The sequence below is a fragment of the Schistocerca gregaria genome, chromosome 7 (genome assembly GCF_023897955.1).
Source record: "Schistocerca gregaria isolate iqSchGreg1 chromosome 7, iqSchGreg1.2, whole genome shotgun sequence".
Taxonomy (NCBI): Eukaryota; Metazoa; Arthropoda; class Insecta; order Orthoptera; family Acrididae; genus Schistocerca; species Schistocerca gregaria.
This window is the reverse complement of record NC_064926.1, coordinates 44,341,469-44,363,905: the sequence shown is the minus strand read 5'-3', so window position 1 is coordinate 44,363,905 and position 22,437 is coordinate 44,341,469. Positions and strand designations below refer to the sequence as shown.

The window sequence follows — 22,437 nt, the reverse complement described above, 5'->3', positions numbered from 1 at the left end:
TTCAGTATGCCTTAAGCACTATACTTTCTTCTACAAAGAATAATAGTATGCAGAGTTTGGACCAAATACAAAGAGCCTACTGAGAATATTCTGCTCATATTTATCTCACAGTAAATGCTAAGTTTCTTTTCCATTGAATGTTCACCCTTTTTTATGTATTGATTTACATCTTGTAGTAGTAGTAGTAGTATTTGCTGATCATATAATTTTTCCTTTTTTTTAACTTTCAGGCTGAAATACATGTCAGTTTTAAGCCTCAATGCATCTCTTCATTTCCAGATGGCCAAGAGTGAAATTAGTGCCAAAACAAATACTATCCACCTTGAAGATATAATTAACTACAAACGATATTTTCAAACTATAATGACATTTTCTAGTAGATCTTTGTGATTTGTTTATAATTTGTTTTTCTACCCTATGATGTGATCCATTTTATAATGCGTTTTTTTTTTGTGTTGCACGATTAGTTAAAAAAACATGAAGACACATGAAGTACAGGTATGCTTTACTGCACTATTAAGAAGCTAAAATGATCTATGGAAAGGAGAGAAAAGGAGTGCAGAGGCACAAGATTTATACTCCAACACAGTTAACTGAACTTTTAACCACAGCAGCACATGGCAGCACAACTGCTACTCACTGTGCATGGGCAGAAGGCCTCTCTTTGGCTTCCATCAGGGGCCACTATGAAAGCTATTCTCATCAAGATCCGAGCACTCCCCCCCCCCCCCCCCCCCCCCCCCCCACTGTGCATAATTCCTGCTCCTGGTGGTGATAAATCTGAGATTCTTGTTTCTCTCGTTTTAATTTAGTGGTAGTCAGCGTTGGACTCCAGGCAGTACTTAGACATTAACAGGGATGCAGGATTTCAGCTGTCATGGAGACATGTATGGCCTCCTTAAAAACTCATTCTTAGAACAGTGGCACTAAGGATAAAACTTTTGTTTTCTCATAAAACATGCAATGCCTTGTGTTCAAGCAATGTTCTACCACAGCTAATTATGTTGGGCTGGCCCAAACAGGTCTGTGATGATGTTCAGCATAATGTTGTCACATGATGGAACATGTCTGGCCAATGTAAGACTTCCCAAACTGAGATAGAATCTTCTGAGGTCATGATTATCTTTGACCAAACATAACAGGTTCCGCAGTTTTGTTGGTAAATGAAAAATCCAGTTTTATAGTGGGAACATGCACATCATTATTTGCATACCTGCAATGAACTTCATTTAATCAGAGTGCATTATGCATCCAAATCAGGGCATCAAAAATGGTTCAGTGTAGTGATGTAAATGAAGAGACAGGCTTCCTCGGCCTCAGAAATAGAGCATATAAAGGAGAAGACAGGAATTTTATCCTCAGCATCATAGTTCCAAGGTTGTGCTTTTAAGGAAACCATAAGTATCAATATGACAGACAATCTTATCAACATCCATGAAGGATTGCAGCGAAGCACAGTGTGCAGTTCAGCACTGACCACCATTACATTAAACAGTGTGAAACAAGAATGTCTGATTCACGACCCAGGTCAGTACGTATTGCAAGCAGTTAATTCAGCTGTTAACTACAGAAACATCTGGCAACACACTCATCACAATGTGCACATGTGGAAGATCTCTCGTTGACTTCCAGCAGGAGCCACTGCGCACTTGTCCCCCAAAGTGAGAGTCCCACTCCACATTTGAGTGCTGCTCCTTGCTCTGGTAAATTAAGACACCGATGTTATTCAGCAGCAAACAATATAAGTTGGTTTGCAGCTCATCTGTCAGGGAAAGCCTGAAAATTCACAAGATTAATAACATTAGGTTTTTTTGTAGACCCTCACAATCCTTGCCTGGCAGAATGAGACTGTCAGCGAGAAAGAAATAAGCCTGTTTCCTAATTAATTTCTTGCAGTCCTGGTGACATCCAGGACAACTGATGAGGATATGCCAAAACAGGGTAGTTAATAATTCTGGTATAGGGACAAAAACCCCTATCCTACTATCCCTCCCCCTTCCTGCAACAGCCTCCTCTTTACCCCCACCCAGTCACTCGTCCCATCATGCACTGGTGCTGCTGCTTGCACTGTGGCTTCAGTTGCCTGAGACTGCAGTTTTGTGTGTGTCAAGAATAAAGCTTTTGGCCAGTAAGGCCTTCAAAAATATACAGTGTTTTTGTTGTGCCTCTATGCGACTGAGCATTTCCACTATATGGTGAGTAGCAATTATCCATTTTATAATACAGGTAAAGGGACAGACAAATCAATTGCTGGAAATTTGACTGCAATTGCATATGGGAAGTTACAAAGTGCGTACCTCATGGCACATTGGAATTTACAATATTTTGTCCACTGAAGTTAAGAGAATTACATGACTGCACTGAAATGCAGTCCAGGTGCGACTTATTGCAGTCATTACAATACAACCTTAATGCAGGGTGAGACGTGTAAAATGTCAATAAACTATCTGAATGTCTAAATGTTTACAGCATTTACTTTACTATTCAAAAGACTGTAAATGAAATTTCTGATACATTGGTTACAGTGAGATACTTCATGTGCTTGCATTATGGAGATCTTCTATTCTTCTTGAAGGTAGAACACTAAATACCTGCCGAAAGAAAAATGAAAGTGCTAATATATCAAGCTAGACATAAATTCCAATTTAGTGTTAAAGAGTATCTGCAGATTTGGTTTTCTACAATAGATTATCTATTCTAAGATGCTTACCTCCTTCAAAATGCATAGCATGGTTTCTTTAGGGATGTCCACAACAGTGGCAGTTAACGATGAAATAACAGAAATAAGTTGGGTTTTTGAAGAGAGTCTTTACTAATACTTTGTGAAATAATTAAGGCTAAAATTGCTTCCTGCACCAATTTAGGAAACTGTGGTGCTGTAGAATCAGCCCCATAACTCTTACAATCTGTGTAGATAACTGGCATGAGGTTACAAGGGCCAGTTCCATGTCGGCAGTTGCATCATGACAAGTACTAGGGCTACAACTGTTCTTTGTTGTAATTAATGATATGACCTATAGGGGTAACATGTTGCAGTTTGCAAATGATATGTACTTCTTCAGGGATGGAAAGAGTGCTGTCCAAACAGCACAAGAAGCTGACATTTTATTTAATGCGGGAGACCCGCACCGCCGCACTAGGCAAGGTCCTAGTGGAGGTGGTTTGCCCCGTTGCCTTCCTCCGACCATAATGGGGATGAATGATGATGATGCCACCACCACCACCGCTAATGGTGCACCACCATCCAGTCATCTCGGGGCAGGTGAAAATCTCTGACCACACCAGGAATTGAACCCAGGACCCCATGCTTGAGAAGTGAGAATGCTACCAGAGACCATGAGCCATGGAGGATAGATTGCTACTTAGCATCAAGATGATGCACTTTGCACAACAATAAACTGTTAGACAGTGAGCTTTTATCCACGGCCTTCTAAAGAAAGAAAAACCCACACACATTTACATCAGAAGGTACACTTGATGCACACACGACTTTCACCTTCTCCAGGAAGAGTGCAACAGTGTTTCATTGAAAAGAAGCAACAATCTAGAGTGGAACAGTAGAGGAGGAGGGATAGCAGGGTACAAATGAGGGATGGGTGACAGAACTGAGAGTGGAGCAGAGAAGGAAAAAAAAAAAAAAAAAAAAACAGTGAACCACACACTGGCAATGCAACCACTATGAGGATCAGGGGACATGAATTTAGAGGAAGTTATAGTACAGAGTGGGTGAAAACTGATAGGTAGAGGATGTTGGGGCAATGGATTACCATAGGTTGAGGGCACACAGGTTTTGGGAGTGGAGAATGTGTTGTAAGGATAACTTCCACCTGCACAGTTCAGAAAATCTGATGATGGCGGAGAGGATCTGGATGACTCAGGCTGTAAAAATTGAAACCTAGCATGTCATATTCAGATGCATCTTTTGCTGCTGTGTTTTGCTCTTGGCCACATTTTGGCAGTGGCCATTCATCCTGGTGGACAGCTGATAGGTAGTCATACCAATATAAAAAGCGGTGGTGTATGACATGGCTGCTTTCACAAGTGGCTTGGTCTCTGGTGGGGCAAGATAAGCCTGTGGCGGGGATGGAATAGGAAGTGATACATGGGTGTACTGGGCAGGTCTTCACCTGGGTCATCCACAGGGATACTACTCAGTTATTCCAGTCTGGGATGGAAATGGGTGACGAAGGGAAACTGCTTTGTAGCTGGTTGTTGTGACTGATGCGAGGATTGGGGCTGTGTGGGGGCCACAGGGAATCAGTTTGTGGGCTAGGTCTGGGTGATAGTGCCTGTCTGTGAAGGCCTTTGAGACCATCAGCAAGATGGGCAAGGGAGTGCTTGTCACTGGAGATACACTATCCCCAGGTTGCTGGGCTGTGTGGAAGGGATTTTTTTTTTCTCCATAACAGATGGCAGCTGTCAAAATGCAGGTACTGTTGATAGTTGATGAGATTAATGTGGACAGAGGTTTAGATGGAGCCATCAAAGAGGAAGAGGTCAATGTCAGGGAGGATCAGGTGAAGTGGATGGGAAAAGTGTTGGGGCCAAAACAGTCTATCCTCATTCCTTCACAACCTCTAAGACCAGCTCATGTGATACCATCAATGAACATGAACCACACTAAGAGCTTGGGGTTTTGGGAGGCTCGGAAGGTTTCCTCTACATGGCCCACAAACAGGTTGGCATAGGAGGGTGCCTTGTGGATGCCCATGGCTATGCCACAGATTTGTTTGTATGTAGCTGGGAGTGACAATAAAGTTAGTAAGGTGTAAGGGGAATGAGGCAGTGGGTTTGGAGTCTGAAGGATGTTAGGAAAGGTAGTGTTCAATAGCAGGAAGACCATGGGTAAAAGTGGTAAAGTGGTGCTGACTTATAGGCAAGTGGCATCAACAGTGATTAGGAATCCAGGAAGTAAAGGGGTGAGTTCTCTCCCCCCACCCATACCATGCTCTCTCCTACTTCCTTGTCCCATTGTGAATTTCTGCTTTACTGCTTCAGTTTAAAGTGACATAGTTGCATTCTGGCTGGAATGGCAGGAGAAATGGTTATATGTGTGTGAGGTGTGCTTGCTAGTTGGAACGTCTCTCTCTCTCTCTCTCTCTCTCTCTCTCTCTCTCTCTCTCTCTCTCTCTCTCTCTCTCTCTCTCTGTGTGTGTGTGTGTGTGTGTGTGTGTGTGTGTGTGTGTGTGTGTGTGTGTGTTTTCCTTTCTGAAGAAGGCTAAGGCCTAAAGGCCTAAAATGCAATGTGTAATAGTATTTTCATGTGAATGTCTTCAACTCAGTGTGTGATCTTTACAGTGAGTAGCAATCCATCCTTTTCATAGTATTTCCAGAATAATCTTGTTAAACTAAGGCCTAAAATGCAGTGTGTAACGGTCTTTTCATTGTGCCTGTCTGCAACTCAATGTTTCATTTTTACAGTGAGTAGCAATCCATCCTTTTCACAATATTGTCACAAGAATCTTGTTAAACTAAATGATAGTTGGTTAGGAAAGTATTAAAGTACAAAGTACTCTTTGATTAATACACAGCATGTCTCTGCAGTGGATCACTGCATTCATGTAAAACAACCGTGTTAAAAATTTTGGTAAATCATTCAGTATTGTAATTAATGACTTGGTTAGATAACTAAGGACATTACTAGATTTAGAAAAATTAGGGCAACTGGAGCGTAATGACCGATCCTAGAATCAAATGAGCAAATGGCTCATATGGAAGAAGTAATTTTCAGTGAGACCAAATATAAATTATAGATATTTTTTGTTGATTGGGATTTGGAAAAATGGAATCATATCTGCTGAGGATGAACTCAAGAAGTCAAGGCTTTCTGATGACTGGTGTCAATTTCCTCAAAGCTACTGATTAGCTCACATTAATTTGGCCATGGCATACTGTTGTAAAAACTTCAGTTGCCAAATTTTCTTAAAGAATGAGGTTTTAAGCAAAGCTGAATTACCACTTGACTCATCGGACTGAAAACTACAACATGAATAATAACGTTATGTAAGATCCTGCTGAACAGTATTTTGGTAATTCTGTAAAGATGTGGTGTACATAATTGCATGTTTAGGTGGACACACTCATAACCAAGTGGAGTTAATCCATATGCCACTATTCCTCTCCTTTGAATACTTATTTTTTTCTTTATTTTTTTGTTTCACCATGAAGGCAGTTAGACAACAGCTGTTGTGGTATCGGGCACAGCATATATTCTTGTACACAGAAAATATATTAAATGTAATATTTATGTCCTGCATACATTTATAATGAATTTTTCATGTTACATTAGTTAGAGGATTGAATTTAAAAAAATATGAATTCTATTTATAGTGTTATTAAGAAGTAACACACACAATTTTTATGCATATGTCGATATTTGTTATGTAAGATTTTGTTTACTACTACTTACCAATGCAGCATATACATTTTTCTGTTTATACTTTTCATGGTCATCTTAAACAAGTTTACTTACATTTATTTCCTTCAATGCTACTGTTGTGATCTGAAGGCTGCTTTGATGCAACTCTCCATGCTACTTTATACTGTTCAAGCCCCTTCATCTCTGAATAATTACTGCAGTGTATGTCCTTCTGAATCTGCTTATTGCATTCATCATTTGGTCTCATTCTATGTTTTTGACGCACCACACATCCCTCTAGTACTCCATTGGTGAGCCCGTAATGTCTCAGAGTGTGTCTTGTCAACTGATACCTTCTTTTAGTCAAGTTGTGCCACAAATTTCTTGTGTCCCCAGTTCTATTCAGTACCTCCTCACTTGACCATCTAATCTATAGCAATCTTGTGTAACACCACAGTTCAAAAGTCTTCACTTTCTTGTGGTTTAAACTGTTTATTGCCCATGTTTTACTTTCATACATGGCTACACTCCAACCAAATACCTTCAGAAAAGACTACGTGTCACTTAAATCTATATTCTCTTCTTTAGAAATTCCTTTCTTCCCAGTCTACATTTATGTGCTCTGTACTGTGCCCTTCGCAGTTATTTTGCTGCCTGAAAAGACATTTACAGTACCATAATAGACGAGTTTTGCCCCTCAGCATCACCCAATTTAATTTGACTACACTCCATTATCATTGTTCCCTGATCTTTAATTTCTTCTCCAGATTTTGCTTCAGTTTGATTTACTGCTTGTTCAAGTGCAGAGTGAATAACATTGGGGTAGGATACAACCCTGTCTCACTTCCTCCTCAACACTCCTTCATATCCATTGGCTCTTATAACAGCAGTCTGCTTCTGTACAAACTGTAAATAGCCTTTTGCTCCCTGTATTTTACCCCTGCTACCTTCAGAATTTCAAAAAGAGTATTTCAGTCAACATTGTAAAAAGCTTTCTTGGAGTATACAAATGCTATAAGAATATCATATTTACCTAATTATAAGAAATGTTTTTCCTCCTATTAGTCATTCAAAAAATATGGGGTCATCTGCTGAGATCAGCAGTTTCACATTATTTAATGGATGACTATAGGTGTCATCTTACATTTACAGATGAAGCTTTGGCCAATGAGGTTTCATACAAATTTATTTTGAAGAATTTCAGAAAGTAGGACTTAGGTCTGAATAGGCTGAAGATTTTCTGATATGCCAAAGTATTGTTTGCTAAGTCCTCAACACAGTATCAATCTAGCTCAAACCATCATGTGACATTTGACTCACAGTGATCCGTACCAGATCGGGTTGAAGGAGGAGATAGAGAAGATCCAAAGAAGAGTGGCGCGTTTCGTCACAGGGTTATTTGGTAACCGTGATAGCGTTACGGAGATGTTTAACAAACACAAGTGGCAAACTCTGCAAGAGAGGCACTCTGCTTAGCAGTGTAGCTTGCTCGCCAGGTTTCGAGAGGGTGTGTTTCTGGATGAGGTATCGAATATATTGCTTCCCCCTACTTATACCTCCCGAGGAGATCACGAATGTAAAATTAGAGAGATTAGAGCACGCATGGAGGCTTTCAGACAGTCGTTCTTCCCGCGAACCATATGAGACTGGAACAGGAAAGAGAGGTAATGACAGTGGCACGTAAAGTGCCCTCCGCCACACACCGTTGGGTGGCTTGTGGAGTATAAATGTAGATGTAGATGGGCATAGCCAACTTCATGCAGTGGGCTATGCACAAGGGATAGTGAAGAAATTATGAACTAGCCACTACAACGATCTAATGCTCTGCTTTAAAATTGACAATTCTGTTAACATTCTATCAACTTCAAAACTTTGGTTGTATTTGAACAGGTTTGCAATAAAAATTCTTGTAGCTTTATGGCTACCATATGCATACAATTATGCTGCCTTTTAAGTAAAGGTAACATTCAAAGGCAAAAATGTGTTTCCTCAAAATCCGTTACCTTATTCTGAGTCCCAGTCAATAATTTATTTGGTTCTGAGAAACTTAAATGATTTACCCTGTGGGTTGCAAATGAGCCAGTCACTATTCACATCTTAAAACACCAAGGAAAAACTTTACCAACTTTAGAACAAGCTAGTGGCATTCTGATGAAACAAGAAAGAAAATTAATCCAGAATTAAATGTCTGAACAACAAAAATCACATTAAACTGACAGCAGTTGTTATCACAAGAATAAATTATGATGGAAAGACCTGTTGTGGAGACAGTTTAGACATGTCACCAGATCATGGAACACGCAAAAATTTGAGAATTGTACTCAATTATGATTGCAGCCTTTCATTTACATAGTTGTTGCTGTTGTTGCATATGGCCTGTACACTAGAAGATACTGATGACCATGTTTCAACTTGTTGCCAACCATGGGACTCTATACTGTGTAGTTTGGCTTTCTGAGAGCATCTACCATGCTTCAACAGTTGTTTGCCTGAGTCCTTTTGTACTTGAAATTGAACTGACTTCAAAATTGGACAAAACCTCAACAATAGATTATGTTGCTGCAGGACATGATAAAAGTCTAGGTTGGAGACACCCCTGTCTAGAGTTCGGGAAGCAGTTTTACGTTCTGGTCCAAAAGTCTGTAACAGTTTGTTTTTCTTGTGATGAATTTAAAACAACCAAGTTAAAACAAATCAGTTCAAACCAAATTTCACTTTCCTGCTCTGATGTCTACCACCAAATTCTCTTTGTAGAGTGAAGTATATCAACTATAAAATTATGATACATAAGAAAATATTTAACTCTGTTATTTTAGGCTGTCATTCATAGACTCTTCTGCTGTATCTAATCAGTTCTGATGCAATGTTCTTACTTTCACTATTTGACTTAAAGCTTTCAGGTAGCTTTTTGTATGGAACAAGTCTCATAGATCTTACACTGTCACTGACCAATTATATGTATGCGAAAATGGGGTGATGGGTCTGATAGAAGTGGATGTATTTATTTTTTGTAAAAATATATAAATTTTTGTGAATGTGGTATCCTGCCAGTGCATTGTATTTAAACTCCAGAAATAGATGTTTAATGATAGTACTCACATATTGCTTATTATTTTGGGGTCTCTCACTCAGAGGAAAAACGCACTTTTCTGCTTTATAATTATATCTGAGTGTACAAGTTAATATATTCACCTTTCAGTGTCACACACTTTACTGAGAACATCAAATACATACCACAAACATCTCGGTCTAAACTGCCTTATGTAAAGTATCCAGACAGCCCAATGTAATTGACCAGTAGATATCATGAGAGGTGGGCCCATCAGGAGGTGGAGTGTATTAGGTTGTCAGTAGAGAAGCAGAAAAGGTTGGCTAGGAGAGCTCAGTGACTTCACTCATGTGACACCCAATGACTAGTCCACATTTGAAGAAACCATCTGGAACATTTCGACAATTCTAAAGCTGCAAAAGTCAACAGTTGATGATGTGATTGTAAAATGGAAACGTGAAGGAATGACCACAGCTGAGCTAAGACCTGGCAGACCTCATGTAATGGCAGACACGGCTGTCTAGCATTGTGGTTATAAAAAGTCACATGAAATCAGAAGAAGCAGTCACTTCTGAGTTCCAAGGCACTACCAGCAATCCACCCAGCACAGTGACTATGCATAGGGAGTTAACAAGAATGAGGGACAATGGTCAAGCAGCTCATCATAAGCCACCCATTCCTGCAATCAGTCCTAAGTGACATTTGAGATGGTGTAACATAGGTAATGACTGGTAACGAGTGATTTGGAGTGGTGAATCACACTACAGCATCTGGCAATCCAATGGAAAGGTTTGGGTTTGGCAGCTGCCAAAATGTTAAATCCCATCAGGTGCAGTACCAACAGTGAAGTATGGAGGTGTTTTTCATGGTTGTGGTGCAGTCCCCTTAATACACTTTGAACTGTTCCTCTACTGTACTCTGAGATGACAGTTTGAATGAGCATGACAGTGGACAGAAACTGTGAGGCATTGGTTTATTAACAGTAACATTCCTGCAATGGACTGGTGTGTCCAGAGTCCCAGTTGGAACCTAATGAAACACATTTAGGATGAGTTGGAATGTAGACTTCACTCCAGACCACTGCATCCAACATCACAAAGTTATCTGGTTTCAGCTCTTGGAAGAATAATGGTATACCATTCGTCCAGAGACATTCAAATATTTCATTGAATGTGTCCCCAGCAGATATCAAGTTGTCATAAATTTGAAGGCTGGACACACCTCACATTTGTGTTCACTAACAGGTGTCTGGATAGTTTACTATTTATTTATTTATTTATTTTTTTGTACCGTAGGATTTAATCTAATCACATCCTGAGAAATATAGTGCCTACCTCTGTTTATAGGCACTTTTTCAACTCCAAAAAACAAAATTGACGATTTAATTTACAAAGCACTTCTCTTACAAATTACCACATTATATGTACTCAAGAATATAAATTCTGTGAAACTCAAACATTCAATCCCTACAGCCCTTGACTTGCACAGTATATAGACAGCTAACAGCATTCTAGGTAAAGTCATATAAACACTTTGTAGCAATATTATGAAAGGGAAAGTTGCTACTCACCATGTAGTGGAGATACTCAGTCACAGACAGGTACAACAAAAAGACTCTCACAATTAAAGCTTTCGGCCATTAAGGCCTTCATAAAAACACACACACACACACACACACACACACACACACACACACACACACACACACGACTGCAGTTTCCAGCAACTGGTGGTTTCAGTTGCCTGAGACTGCAGTCGTGACGATTGCCTTAATGGCCAAAAGCTTTAATTGTGAGTGTCTTTTTGTTGTGCCTATCTGCAACTCAGTATCTCTGCTATATGGTGAGTAGCAGCTTTTCTTCTCACAATATTATTACATTCCATCCTGTATTTCCTACTTTGTTTGTAGTACTAGATGATATCAGCAGCCGAGTAGTAAAAGAGGAGCAGCAGTGCTTTCATCAAAGATAAAGTTATCTTCAGCTAGATTTATTTCACATCCCTGAAGACTCTTCTTCATGATGAGGTTTAGGGAACATGTCTGAAGGAACGTAAACTTGAAATAAATCATGTCTGCTATGTTAAAGCTTCATTAATAATGTCCCTCTTTTCAAATATGCAAAAGTACAGTGATTTTAAGCGAACCACATATTTATTTTGTTGGAGGTCTTAGTTATGTTGGATCCAGAGAAAGTTCTCCCAAATTAAACATCATTGTTGCAAACCACCTTTCTGGATTATGGTCATGATATGAACATTTATGACAGCCAAAAGAACATTCCTGTTAAGTACTGGGCATTGTTGAGGAATGTATTTTTTATTTCAATAGAGAAATGTAACTGGTCTAAAAACACCTGTAGGTTTGTTAATTTCTAGACATCAGGAAGCTCCAGAGTTATCTACTGTGGGAACTAACACCAAGTATGGAGAGGATTTCCTACTGCATCAAATATATCAACATTGTTTGGTGTTGGCAGCATTACGTTGATCAACACAGTATACACTATCACTGGATTACAGTGTAATTTGGTGGATGCTAACTTTGTATTTGGTGAACACACATCCTGTCCCCTCATGATGCTTATCTTGTAGCACAGTATTAACAAAGTTAGTTCCACCACAAATAAACATTTATTGCTTGTTAGAGCCTCAGGTGGTGATACCTGATGTGGGCATACAACATCAGCCATGTTGAGCAGTCCTGTGGAGCCGAGGTTATTGTTATTGTTATTGTATAGCCTTCCAACTTCATCTGAGGAGCAAGATGCTATACATGTTGGCAAGTAAATGATGGCTCTCGATCTTACACCATAAATGAGTCCATCAACATGAGCTGGCAAATATGAGGTAGCCAAGTAGATGGAAAAGTGGGTTCTACTACAACAGGAAAACACAATTATTAGCAGGAGTACAAAATAAGAAAGTATTTATTACTTAACTTTGCTGCAGTCCATTATCAGTTGGTTGACAATTATAGAAGTATAATGACATAATTTACAAGTCACAAATCTTGCAGTGACGAATTAATCTCTCATAATCTTGAATGTCAAATCTGGTGAATTTGAAGACCATTGAGCGCAGCTACAAACTATAGACTGGCACAACTGCACTACTCTCCTGCAGCGCATGAAGTGGCCTAGTGGTGCCTCGTGGCGAGAATAAGTACTGTGACTGGCTGTGTACTCTTTGGCTAGCACAGCTGTTCTTCTGTTCCGTTTATCAAGAGAATCAGATGCACTGCCATCAAATACTGTGTGTTACGATGACTGCGACAATGACGGGAAGAAGGTGTGGGTGAAATCGTTAGTGATGGGACTGGAGGGTGCTCCGGCCCTACTATGGCCCCGGAAGGCAATGGTCCACCCACAACTGCAGCGTCTGCAACAGGTGGGTGCACCATCTGGTTGTCTGCCGGTGGCAGTGAATTAATCACACCCATCAGAGTAGTGACCTCGGGAGACGTGGGCGGCTCCAGCGGTGGCAACCCAACTACTGGCGGTGGCGTGTCAGTCGGTACCCAATCCGTGGTTTCTAGGTCGGCGGACCCAGAACGATGAGGTGCGTCATGTGAGGGTGGATGTCCTCCAGCCATCTGTGACACGACAAACAGATGAGCAGTGGCAGGAGAAGGCCCAGGTCAAAGGCCCAGCTGAGACAAATGACGTTTGAAGCGACGGCCTTTGGGCTCCCGAAGAAGCAACATGATAGACCCCAATGGCCGGATGACACAACCTTTGCCCCAATGCCGTGACCCAGAGTAGTTTCTAAAGAAGACAACTTCGCCTTCGCAGAAACAAGGCTGTGCAGGAAGCGAAGGCGTAAGGTGCGTAGTGGTATGCAGAAGGGTACAGTGGCAATGACCGTGCAGAATCTCAGCTAGCGATAAACCGTCTTGTAGTTGAGAGCGGTACGTTGGCAGGAACAGTAGGAGCACTTGTTCGCGGGTGTGGTGAGGATGTAAACGAGCCATGTGTTCTTTGAAGGTACAGATGAAGCATTCCACTTCTCCATTAGACGGGGGATGGAAAGGAGCGCTCATGAGGTGACAGATGCCATTGGCACAACAGAAGTCTTCGAACTCCTGTGAAATGAACTGTGGGCCATTGTCACTAACAGTTCTGGGAGACTTTAAAGACAAAAGATGGACTGAAGCGTTAATCTAGTCGTCGTGGACGGCATAGGAATGACAAACGGGAACTATGTACATATCGAAAATGATGAACTATCTTGTATTCCAGAAAGGTCCAGCAAAGTCAAGATGGACATGTTGCCAAGGGCCTGAGGCTTTTGGCCAATCTTGAAGTCGTGATGGGGGACTAGACTGATGTTCAGCATAAACTCTACACTTGGAAGTCATCTATCCAATGTCACTGTCTAAACCGATCCGATGCAATGTCTACAAGCGAGTTGTTAGGTGTGTACAACACCCCAATGGCCCTGACGAAGTAGCTTTAACACATGCTGTTGAAGCACCTGTGGATTCACCACACAGGAAGTGTCTGTATCAGTTTGAAGTAAAATAATGCCACGTTGAACTGAAGGGTCATCGCGGCAGGTGAAGTAACGACGAACAACAGGGCTGAATATCTGCTTTAAGGTATGAGGCCAACCAGTACGAATGTACCAAGACAAAATCTGAAGATCAAGATCAGAAGCTGTGGCTTGCGCGATGCTTCTTTGATCCAGCAGAAACTGTTCCAGCCGGTATCCTGAACGTCGATATAGCAACAGGAAGCTTCAGACGAATCAAAATCAGAATCAGGACTCAAAGGAAGATGGGAAAGCGCGTCCGCGTTGGCATGCTTTGATGTTGGCCTGAAGATTATCTCGTACTGATAATTAGACAAGAGCAGAGCCCAACATTGAAGTTTCTGAGCGGTGCGGTTAGGGATTGGCTTGGCCGGATGGAATAATGACTGTGAAGGCTTGTGATCTATAACCAAGTAAAACTTTCATCCATAGAGGTATTGGTGGAACTTTGTAACTCCATAAATAATGGCAAGAGCCTCTTTCTCAATGGTAGAGTAATTACACTAACGGTGAAGCCCACTGGGAAGCAGAAATGGGAGCTAACACGCCATTTGCTTGCCAAAGTTTTAACTCATCTGCTACTTGGTCATGCAGTGCGTACGGCACAGTGTGGGTACAGAAAAAGCTTGGTTGAGTATTTTCCTTGTACGAGACATGTGCAGCGAAATTATTGGCCAGACCTAAATCTCTACTAAACAAATCTGCAAGTGCATCGGACAATGACGTAACAGTATGTTCAAAATTCACAGAGTTCACTTGCAAAACCTGATTGTTGATGGACAGATTGTAAATATTAAATAAGTCCATACCAAAAATGTTTGCACATGACTTGGAATGGATAATATGAAACAAAACCAACTTTGTCACATTGAGATACGTAGCAGGCAAAACCCAAGAACCGAAAGTTTAAATCTCATCTCCATTGTAGGTAGTCAGCACTGTCTGAGATTTCTCTAACTTAGAACAGGCTAAGTACAGATATGTAGAATAATTGAGCAGTGAGATGGTAGCGCCTGTGTCCAGCTGAAGCTGTGAACAGCTTTATCACAAACAGTTACGCAAATGTACAATTTTCTAGGACTACAGCACACTGCAGAGACACTGAAAATGAGTGGCAACGTAACATCATTGTCCTGTGTGCGTGTGGATACGTTACTGGAGTCTGAAACACTGTGCGAAACACTATGCGGTGTGTCTTGGTAGCGAGCGATAGCTGGACGCCTACGTCTTGGTCAGCATTGGGCATTAGTCCTCAGGGACCACGTTCACAGTTCGCACTAACACTGTAGTTTATGCACCGTGCAAAGGTGTTATTGCCTGTTATAATGTTAACCGGGTTACACAACTTACGTGTGTTCTTACGGGGAATGGGAGCACGGGGCAGTGATCTAGAATCGTGCAGACTGACTGTGGCAATACATCCCAGTTCGCCACATGTAAAGTGAGTCTTATTGCGACGACGACAGTTAGTGTGAGAATGAGCATTAAAACAATGAAGACAACATTTAGTTTTGTTCTGACTGGGGGAACTAAAATCGCCGGCTGACCGAGGCGAGCGGATCTCCGTTGAGGAAATACTCTGGGCTGTGCGCTGACACTGATTCCTGGTGGTAGCAGTGGTGGAATTGAAAACATAGCCAACTGCGCAAACACCACGCGGTGCAAAATTATCATTTGCCAAATCTGCAGAATCTTGCGCATCAAGAATTTGCACAACTCGTGTTAACATATGGTTGGGGATATGGAGAATTTCGTCGTGAAGTTTCGCACTTTGAATGTTTTGCGTGACGGCAACAAGAATCGTGCTATCATTGTAATATTCTCCACATGAGCACCGAAAATTGCACTTGCGTGTCAACCCCTGGAGATCAGTGATCCACTGTTTGAAAATCTATTGGGATGCTTTGCCACAGCGAAAAAATTTGAACCGAGCTGCTGCAACATGTCTGCAGACAGCATAATAGGCATCAAGGGCCTGCAAAATGTCTGTGTAAGGGACTTTATCCGGTGTAGTGGTAGGGAACAAGCTTCACGATGACGGGCGGCAGGAGTGGCCGAGCAGTTCTAGGCGCTACAGTCTGGAACCGCGCGAATGCTACAGTCGCAGGATCGAATCCTGCCTCAGGCATGGGTGTGTGTGATGTCCTTAGGTTAGTTAGGTTTAAGTAGTTCTAAGTTATAGGGGACTGATGACCTCAGAAGTTAGGTCCCATAGTGCTCAGCCATTTTTTCACGATGACATGAGACACTTCCGTACCTGCCGTCGCTAGAAAATAGTGAAAATAGTTGGCGAGCACTTTGCCTTGTATTCCATATGTTGCGATATGGGTGGCATACTGGGAGCACCACCCATCCCACTGTTCACGCCGCTTGTCAAACACCCAGAACAGTGGAATTGATGCAGACAGGGCATCGGTGACAGGGGCAGCCATTGGCCCCCGGCAGCTTGCTGGACCATGGTCACTGTGCACACGAACTCCGATATGGTTTGCATCAGCTGAGTCTTGTGCTCCAGCTGAAACAGAGTTGGCCTAAATCAACTGTGTGCTGCGGGGGCACGTGCATGGCAAGCAGCACATTTGGCATTGCCTGCATAGCAGCTGTGGTAATAGGAAGCGAAGACATACTAAATATACAAAAGTGGCAAAACATAAAAAATTAGAACACAAGCAAACACTGAATATGACTGGAAAGACCGAAAAATGCAGTTGCTCAAATGTATACGAACTGATGCATACAAAAGCACTTTCAAAATGTCACATTTTCTCAATGTTTACAGTTTATTCATGTTTGGGTTTTGTTTCTGTGTCTTTTGTTTGACTGTTTTTGGCACACACAAAAACATTGGCTGGGAAACCTTGGCATATGTAATATGGCTTGATTCCATATAATAGGAAGCATCTCAGAACCATACAAGAAGGACCAGCTTCAGAGCCAGGCTCATCGCCATTTGATTGCTCTCGATCTTCCACCATAATTGAGTCCATCAACATGAGATGGCAAATATGAGGTAGCCAAGGAGGTGGAAATGTAGGCTCTACTATGCCAAGACTGCTTGGAAGCTACAACAGGAAAACACATTTAATTAGCAGGAGTACAAAATAAGAAAGTATTCATTACTTAACTTTGCTGTAGTCCATTATCAGTTGGTTGACACTTACAGAAGTAGTGACTAGACTAAGCGTCTATAGAATGACATAATTTACAAGTCACAAATCTTGCAGTGGTGAATTAATCTCTCGTAATCTTGGATGTCGAATCCGGTGAATTTGAAGACAAACTTGGAATGAAGCTACAAAGCTCTGATGGCAGCAATGACTGAGCTGCAGACGATGACTGAGATCGGCACTGGCTGACCACTGAGATCGGCACTGGCTGACCACTGAGAAGGGCTACGAACTGTAGACTGGCACAACTGCACTACTCTCCTGTTGCACATGAAGTGACCTAGTGCCGCCTTGCGACGAGCATAAGTACTGTGACTGGCTGTGTACTCTTTGGCTAACAGTGCCGTTCTTCTGTTCCATTTATAGAGAGAAACACGTCCGGCAGATCGATCTCTCAGGTGGCGGTGTGGTCGTATGACTGACGACATCACAGTAAACATCACTGCTTGCAATTTGGGTGGTGATATTGTTAGGTTTCACTGTCAAGACTGGCTGATACAAAATGTACTAATTTATGTCAAGTAATTGAAACTTCTCTACCACCCATTAAAACTGAGTTAAAAGTACTGTGCAATATTGGGTTGAGGATCATCCATTGAGGGAGGCATTTTAATGTTCTATCTAAGCCAACCATCCAATTCCTGAACAAAAGTATGCACATAGAGTGTGAAGCAGCCTATAGATATCCATGAAGAAGATGATTCGAATTCTCAAGGTGCAAAGCACATGTATTGGTTTAGGGATTAGAACCATACCATATGCAAATGAGATATTACAGAAGACTGCAGTTAAGAAACTGCACTGGGCAAATTCAACCAAGATGTCAAGCAATGCAGTGACTTCTGAATTATCAAATTGGTTCTCAAATTATTGCTTTCAAATTAAAAGGCAAAAAGAATCCAGATGAAGAGTCAACAAGAAATGGGGATATAAAAGTCTAGAAACAGTTCCTGCCATGTACCTAGTTGGATAGTTACACGACACAGCTGGAAGATTAATGTGCACTGCCATGGGGCAGAGTGGTGTTTTTTTAGTGAGAAAGGGAAAATTAATTGCTCGTATTCTATAGTTTGAAGGCTGAACAAGGTAGTGTGACCCATCCCATCAATTTGGTCTTTTCAAATTATGTTGCAGTTGGAGAACCTAAGTTGTGCTTCAATCATGTCTCTGCAATAATCAGTTCTGACCAACGAATGATTTGCATCGAATTGAGCAGGTTATCTATTAGATGGTTACAGCTCACATAACTAATGAGGAGGCATTGAATAGGATTGGGGAGAAGAGGAGTTTGTGGCACAACTTGACAAGAAGAACGGATCGGTTGGTAGGACATGTTCTGAGGCATCAAGGGATCACCAATTTAGTACTGGAGAGCAGCTTGGAGGGTAAAAGTCATAGAGGGAGACCAAGAGATGAATACACTAAACAGATTTAGAAGGATGTAGGCTGCAGTACGTATTGGGAGATGAAGAAGCTTGCGCAGGATAGAGTAGCATGGAGAGCTGCATCAAACCAGTCTCAGGACTGAAGACAACAACAACAACAACAACAACATCTATTAGATCTCACTAACTGTGCATTCAGTTGAAGGATATGATGTAGTCCTGTTTGTCAACTTGATGATTCTTTCATGAATGAATGGCATCTAGATCCAGTTGACCTTACTACTCAAACAAGATTACGTGAGTCATCAGTTAGGTCTTGGGTGCTATACTGGGCCAGAGTATTGTTCCTTATGTGCCCTGAGCTTGACTGATGAGCCGTGGAAAATGCTACAAGTGAGGCATTGTGCATCACGGAGAGGTTTGCTGTTGAAATTTACAGACCTTACATTCCAAGAATAGTTTGACAACATATTATTTCTTCCCACATACATATCATGAAATGATCATGATGAGAAAATGAAGAAAAAATTAGATGTCATACAGAGCTTCACAGACAACCATTTTTTCTGGGGGAACAGATAGCAGTGTCTGAAAGCAACTTTATGGTGTGTTGTGGAGGGTACTGCAGAGTATACATCTAGATGTCGATAGGCTGTGATATCTCCCATGGGACTGGCAAGCATTGTTACTAGACAATTCCAGAAAATTGGGATGGTTGATAAAATTGAAAGATATCTATTGTGATAAGAGGGGGTTTCTTGGTGCTATCTTGATATTCCCTCCAGCAGTCAATTCCTAACATTAGCTTACAGCATGTCCAGAGTGAACCTCCACTATTGCTTGCAGTGGAGAGGTATTGCTGGGACCTGTTATAATATGTCCAGCACAACACATGGGATTTGTCTGCTGGTTGTAGTGGTCAGGGTGGTTATGTAACATTTTATAACTTCCTTAGCATATGAAGAAAATTTGCCATAGCTTGAACTTCTACTAAGGAGATTTTATGGATAAAACTTAATTCCTGAGCCATTCTCCTTCTATGATGATGAATGCGCTATCTGTTTGTGGAGGAAATGTACACCACTGCAGTCAGCGTATATAATATAAGGGGCCTTGTAGGATGGTGAACGACACATTAAAACACCAGGATTGGTTTTTGCATACCTGATATGTTCAAATTGTGGACAATTAAAATTCTACTTTACAGTGGGGATACTTAGCAACACCTGAATAACAACTTGCATTGGTAATACTCGGAAATCAAATGTCAGCAAGTCTATATGATCATCAGTTCCATGGGCACTTGTCTAGAATTCAGACAGCACTGAAATCAGCTACATCAGTCATACGAGCTAACAAACAATAACAATATTTTCTATAAATGATGACAATGAGCCATCAAGTAGTTTCCTGGTAATCATAGGGTAAATTTTCCATAAGTTCTTGTCCTTTAGTTGCACAAATACATTGTTTCAGATGCACATAGATATACAGATATTTACTCTCTTGCCGCATCAACACTGACTATGGAATTAGGCACATTGGTCACCAGTTGGCTGACTGACTGGTAACTTTTGCCTAATTCTTGTGATAGAAATTTTTGCAGAATTTCTTCTGGTGACTTTTGCTGTGATGTATGCAGGTTTGCAGTTGGCTAGAACTACTCCTCAAGATTTTGTCATTGTACATGAATATTACCAAAGAACACTAATGTAATGATATACTATAATTGAAAATGGATGCATAAGTTACATAGTAGTAATTACTGAGGCAAGAGCACACTCTAAGCAAATGATTCACCCTCTTAAATGTCTCACATAAAGCTAAGTATACCAGAATAATCAGAACAGTAAACTTGGATGGTAAATTCTTTGAATATAGGTTCTCCTTCCCCTTCTTTGTTCTTCTGTAATGGTTTATGAGAACACTGCTCTTTAGTTTTTCAGTGTAAATATTTGTTGCACGGTATCAGTTTCACTGCAACTGCCATCCAAGTAGCACCATAACACAAGCGCGATACCAGACAAGTGCATGTGGCCTCTGAGATGATGGCAAGTGTTATGTTATCTTTGAGCCAACACTGTGCTAAACAGTGTCACATTTAATCTAAAATTAATCCTTGCTAGCTGTTACTACTACTACTACTACTACTACTACTACTACTATTAATAATAATAATAATAATAATAATAATAATAACAATAGGTTTCTGATATTAGGGTATCCCAGAGAAATAAGTTATTACTAAATACATTTACTTGTAGATTTATGTCTTGTATCTGCATTGTGGAGAGTGGTACACCAGTTCTGTTTTTTTTTAAATTTTTATTTATTTATTTTTTGACAGCTGCTCACTGTTTTGTAAAATCAAAAGATCCTAAAGATTACATGATTGGAGCTGGCAAATACCACAGAGGATGGGATGTACAGGATGAAACAGAGCAACGATTTGAAGTAAGTAAAAGTTAATTACACATAGATCTTCAATTATCATAACTTTCTGCTAAAAATATGCTTTGTTAAGTGACACACAGTCCTTACTTTAAATAATGCTGAATGGCATGAGTTTCTGAGAATAATGCATATGTTTTACCCCCATGAACATGTATAAGGGAGATTCAGGTAGAAGAGATCACGGGATTCCACGAGAAATATATTCACATTGATCTGTAGAATTTTCTTTTCTGTGAAACAATGTCAGCTACTTTTGAAATGATGTAGCTAAAACATAATTTAAATTTTTTATGACAAAAGTATTTAGTTATAATACATAAGCTCTCCAAACAAAATATTGTTCACTCCTGTAAGAGACCACACTCATTACTTTAAAGCACTCTACAAGGTGCAAAGCTGATACAAATAACAGCAGTGAAGGTCACATGACTACTAAGTCATGGCAGTGAAGTGGTGTGTATGTGCCAGTGATTTGTATGGATCAGCTTGGAGACATGACTGAATGGCAGAAAGGCGCTATCATACCTAGACTTGGACCCATTCATTTTTGTTACCCTGAGTGTAAACCAGGATTTGTATGGTGCCATTCTCGGTGACCAAGTCTTGCCCTTTCTTCTGCATGATGAATATGTTGTAGTCTGTTCTGTCTTCCAAAATAAGAGGCATTGTAACAAGGCTGCTTACGCATGTTCCTTTTCTCGTGAATACTCAGCCCCCTGGCTGCACAATGACTAGCCCACTAAATTGGCTGATGATAAATCCACAGATGGTGTTTGGGCTACTTGTAATTGTGGGTGAAATGTAGGTCTCTACAATTTTTAGCTCTGCATCATCCAAACATCTAGGAGATTTTGATTGGAGTGTACATAGAACTGTAACTGTTCATTATATTTCCAACTGTATTTTATTTGAAAGGACATCACTAGGTGCCTGACAATGGCCATGGAAGCTAAAATGAGGTTTGAAACTTCAAAATGTGATTTATACATATAATATAGGAAAAGCAACCACTTACCTATAGAGGATTGGTGTGTAGTGCACAGAAACATGTAATAGAAAACAGTTAAAACTAGCTTTTGCACTCTTCCTCTTTTCCTAGTACAAGTACACACCAACCACATAGACAAAATGTAGACTTTGAAAGATAATGTTAACTGTTTTCTATTATGTTTCTGTGAATCCACATACCAATCCTCTATAGCTAAGTGGTTGTCTTTCCCTTATTTTGCACAATTTTCCATCCATGAATTTCCATTTTTGATAAATACAACGTACATATTTTATGTTCATTATTATATTATATTATGTTCATCATTATTATGTTCATTTATTATATTATATTAAGAGCAGCATAAGTATCCACAAATATAGAACTACTATTGCTTTCATAGAACGCTTAATTTTGCAACAGTATCAGTAAAGAGACTGAACTGTTAACTATTGCACAAATGTAAAACTTGCTCCAATTAAATAGGCTCAGATTCCATCTCATAA

The 22,437-nt window shown here is 40.6% G+C and overlaps 1 protein-coding gene across 1 annotated transcript in view; it reads left to right on the top strand.

Moving 5' to 3' along the window:
- LOC126281581 (modular serine protease-like) overlaps positions 1-22,437 on the top strand; it is a 192,287-nt gene that overhangs the window by 144,179 nt on the left and 25,671 nt on the right. The window contains exon 9 of the mRNA XM_049980662.1: positions 20,837-20,943. Coding sequence (XP_049836619.1) covers positions 20,837-20,943 — 107 coding nt within the window. The remainder of the gene's footprint in view (positions 1-20,836; positions 20,944-22,437) is intronic.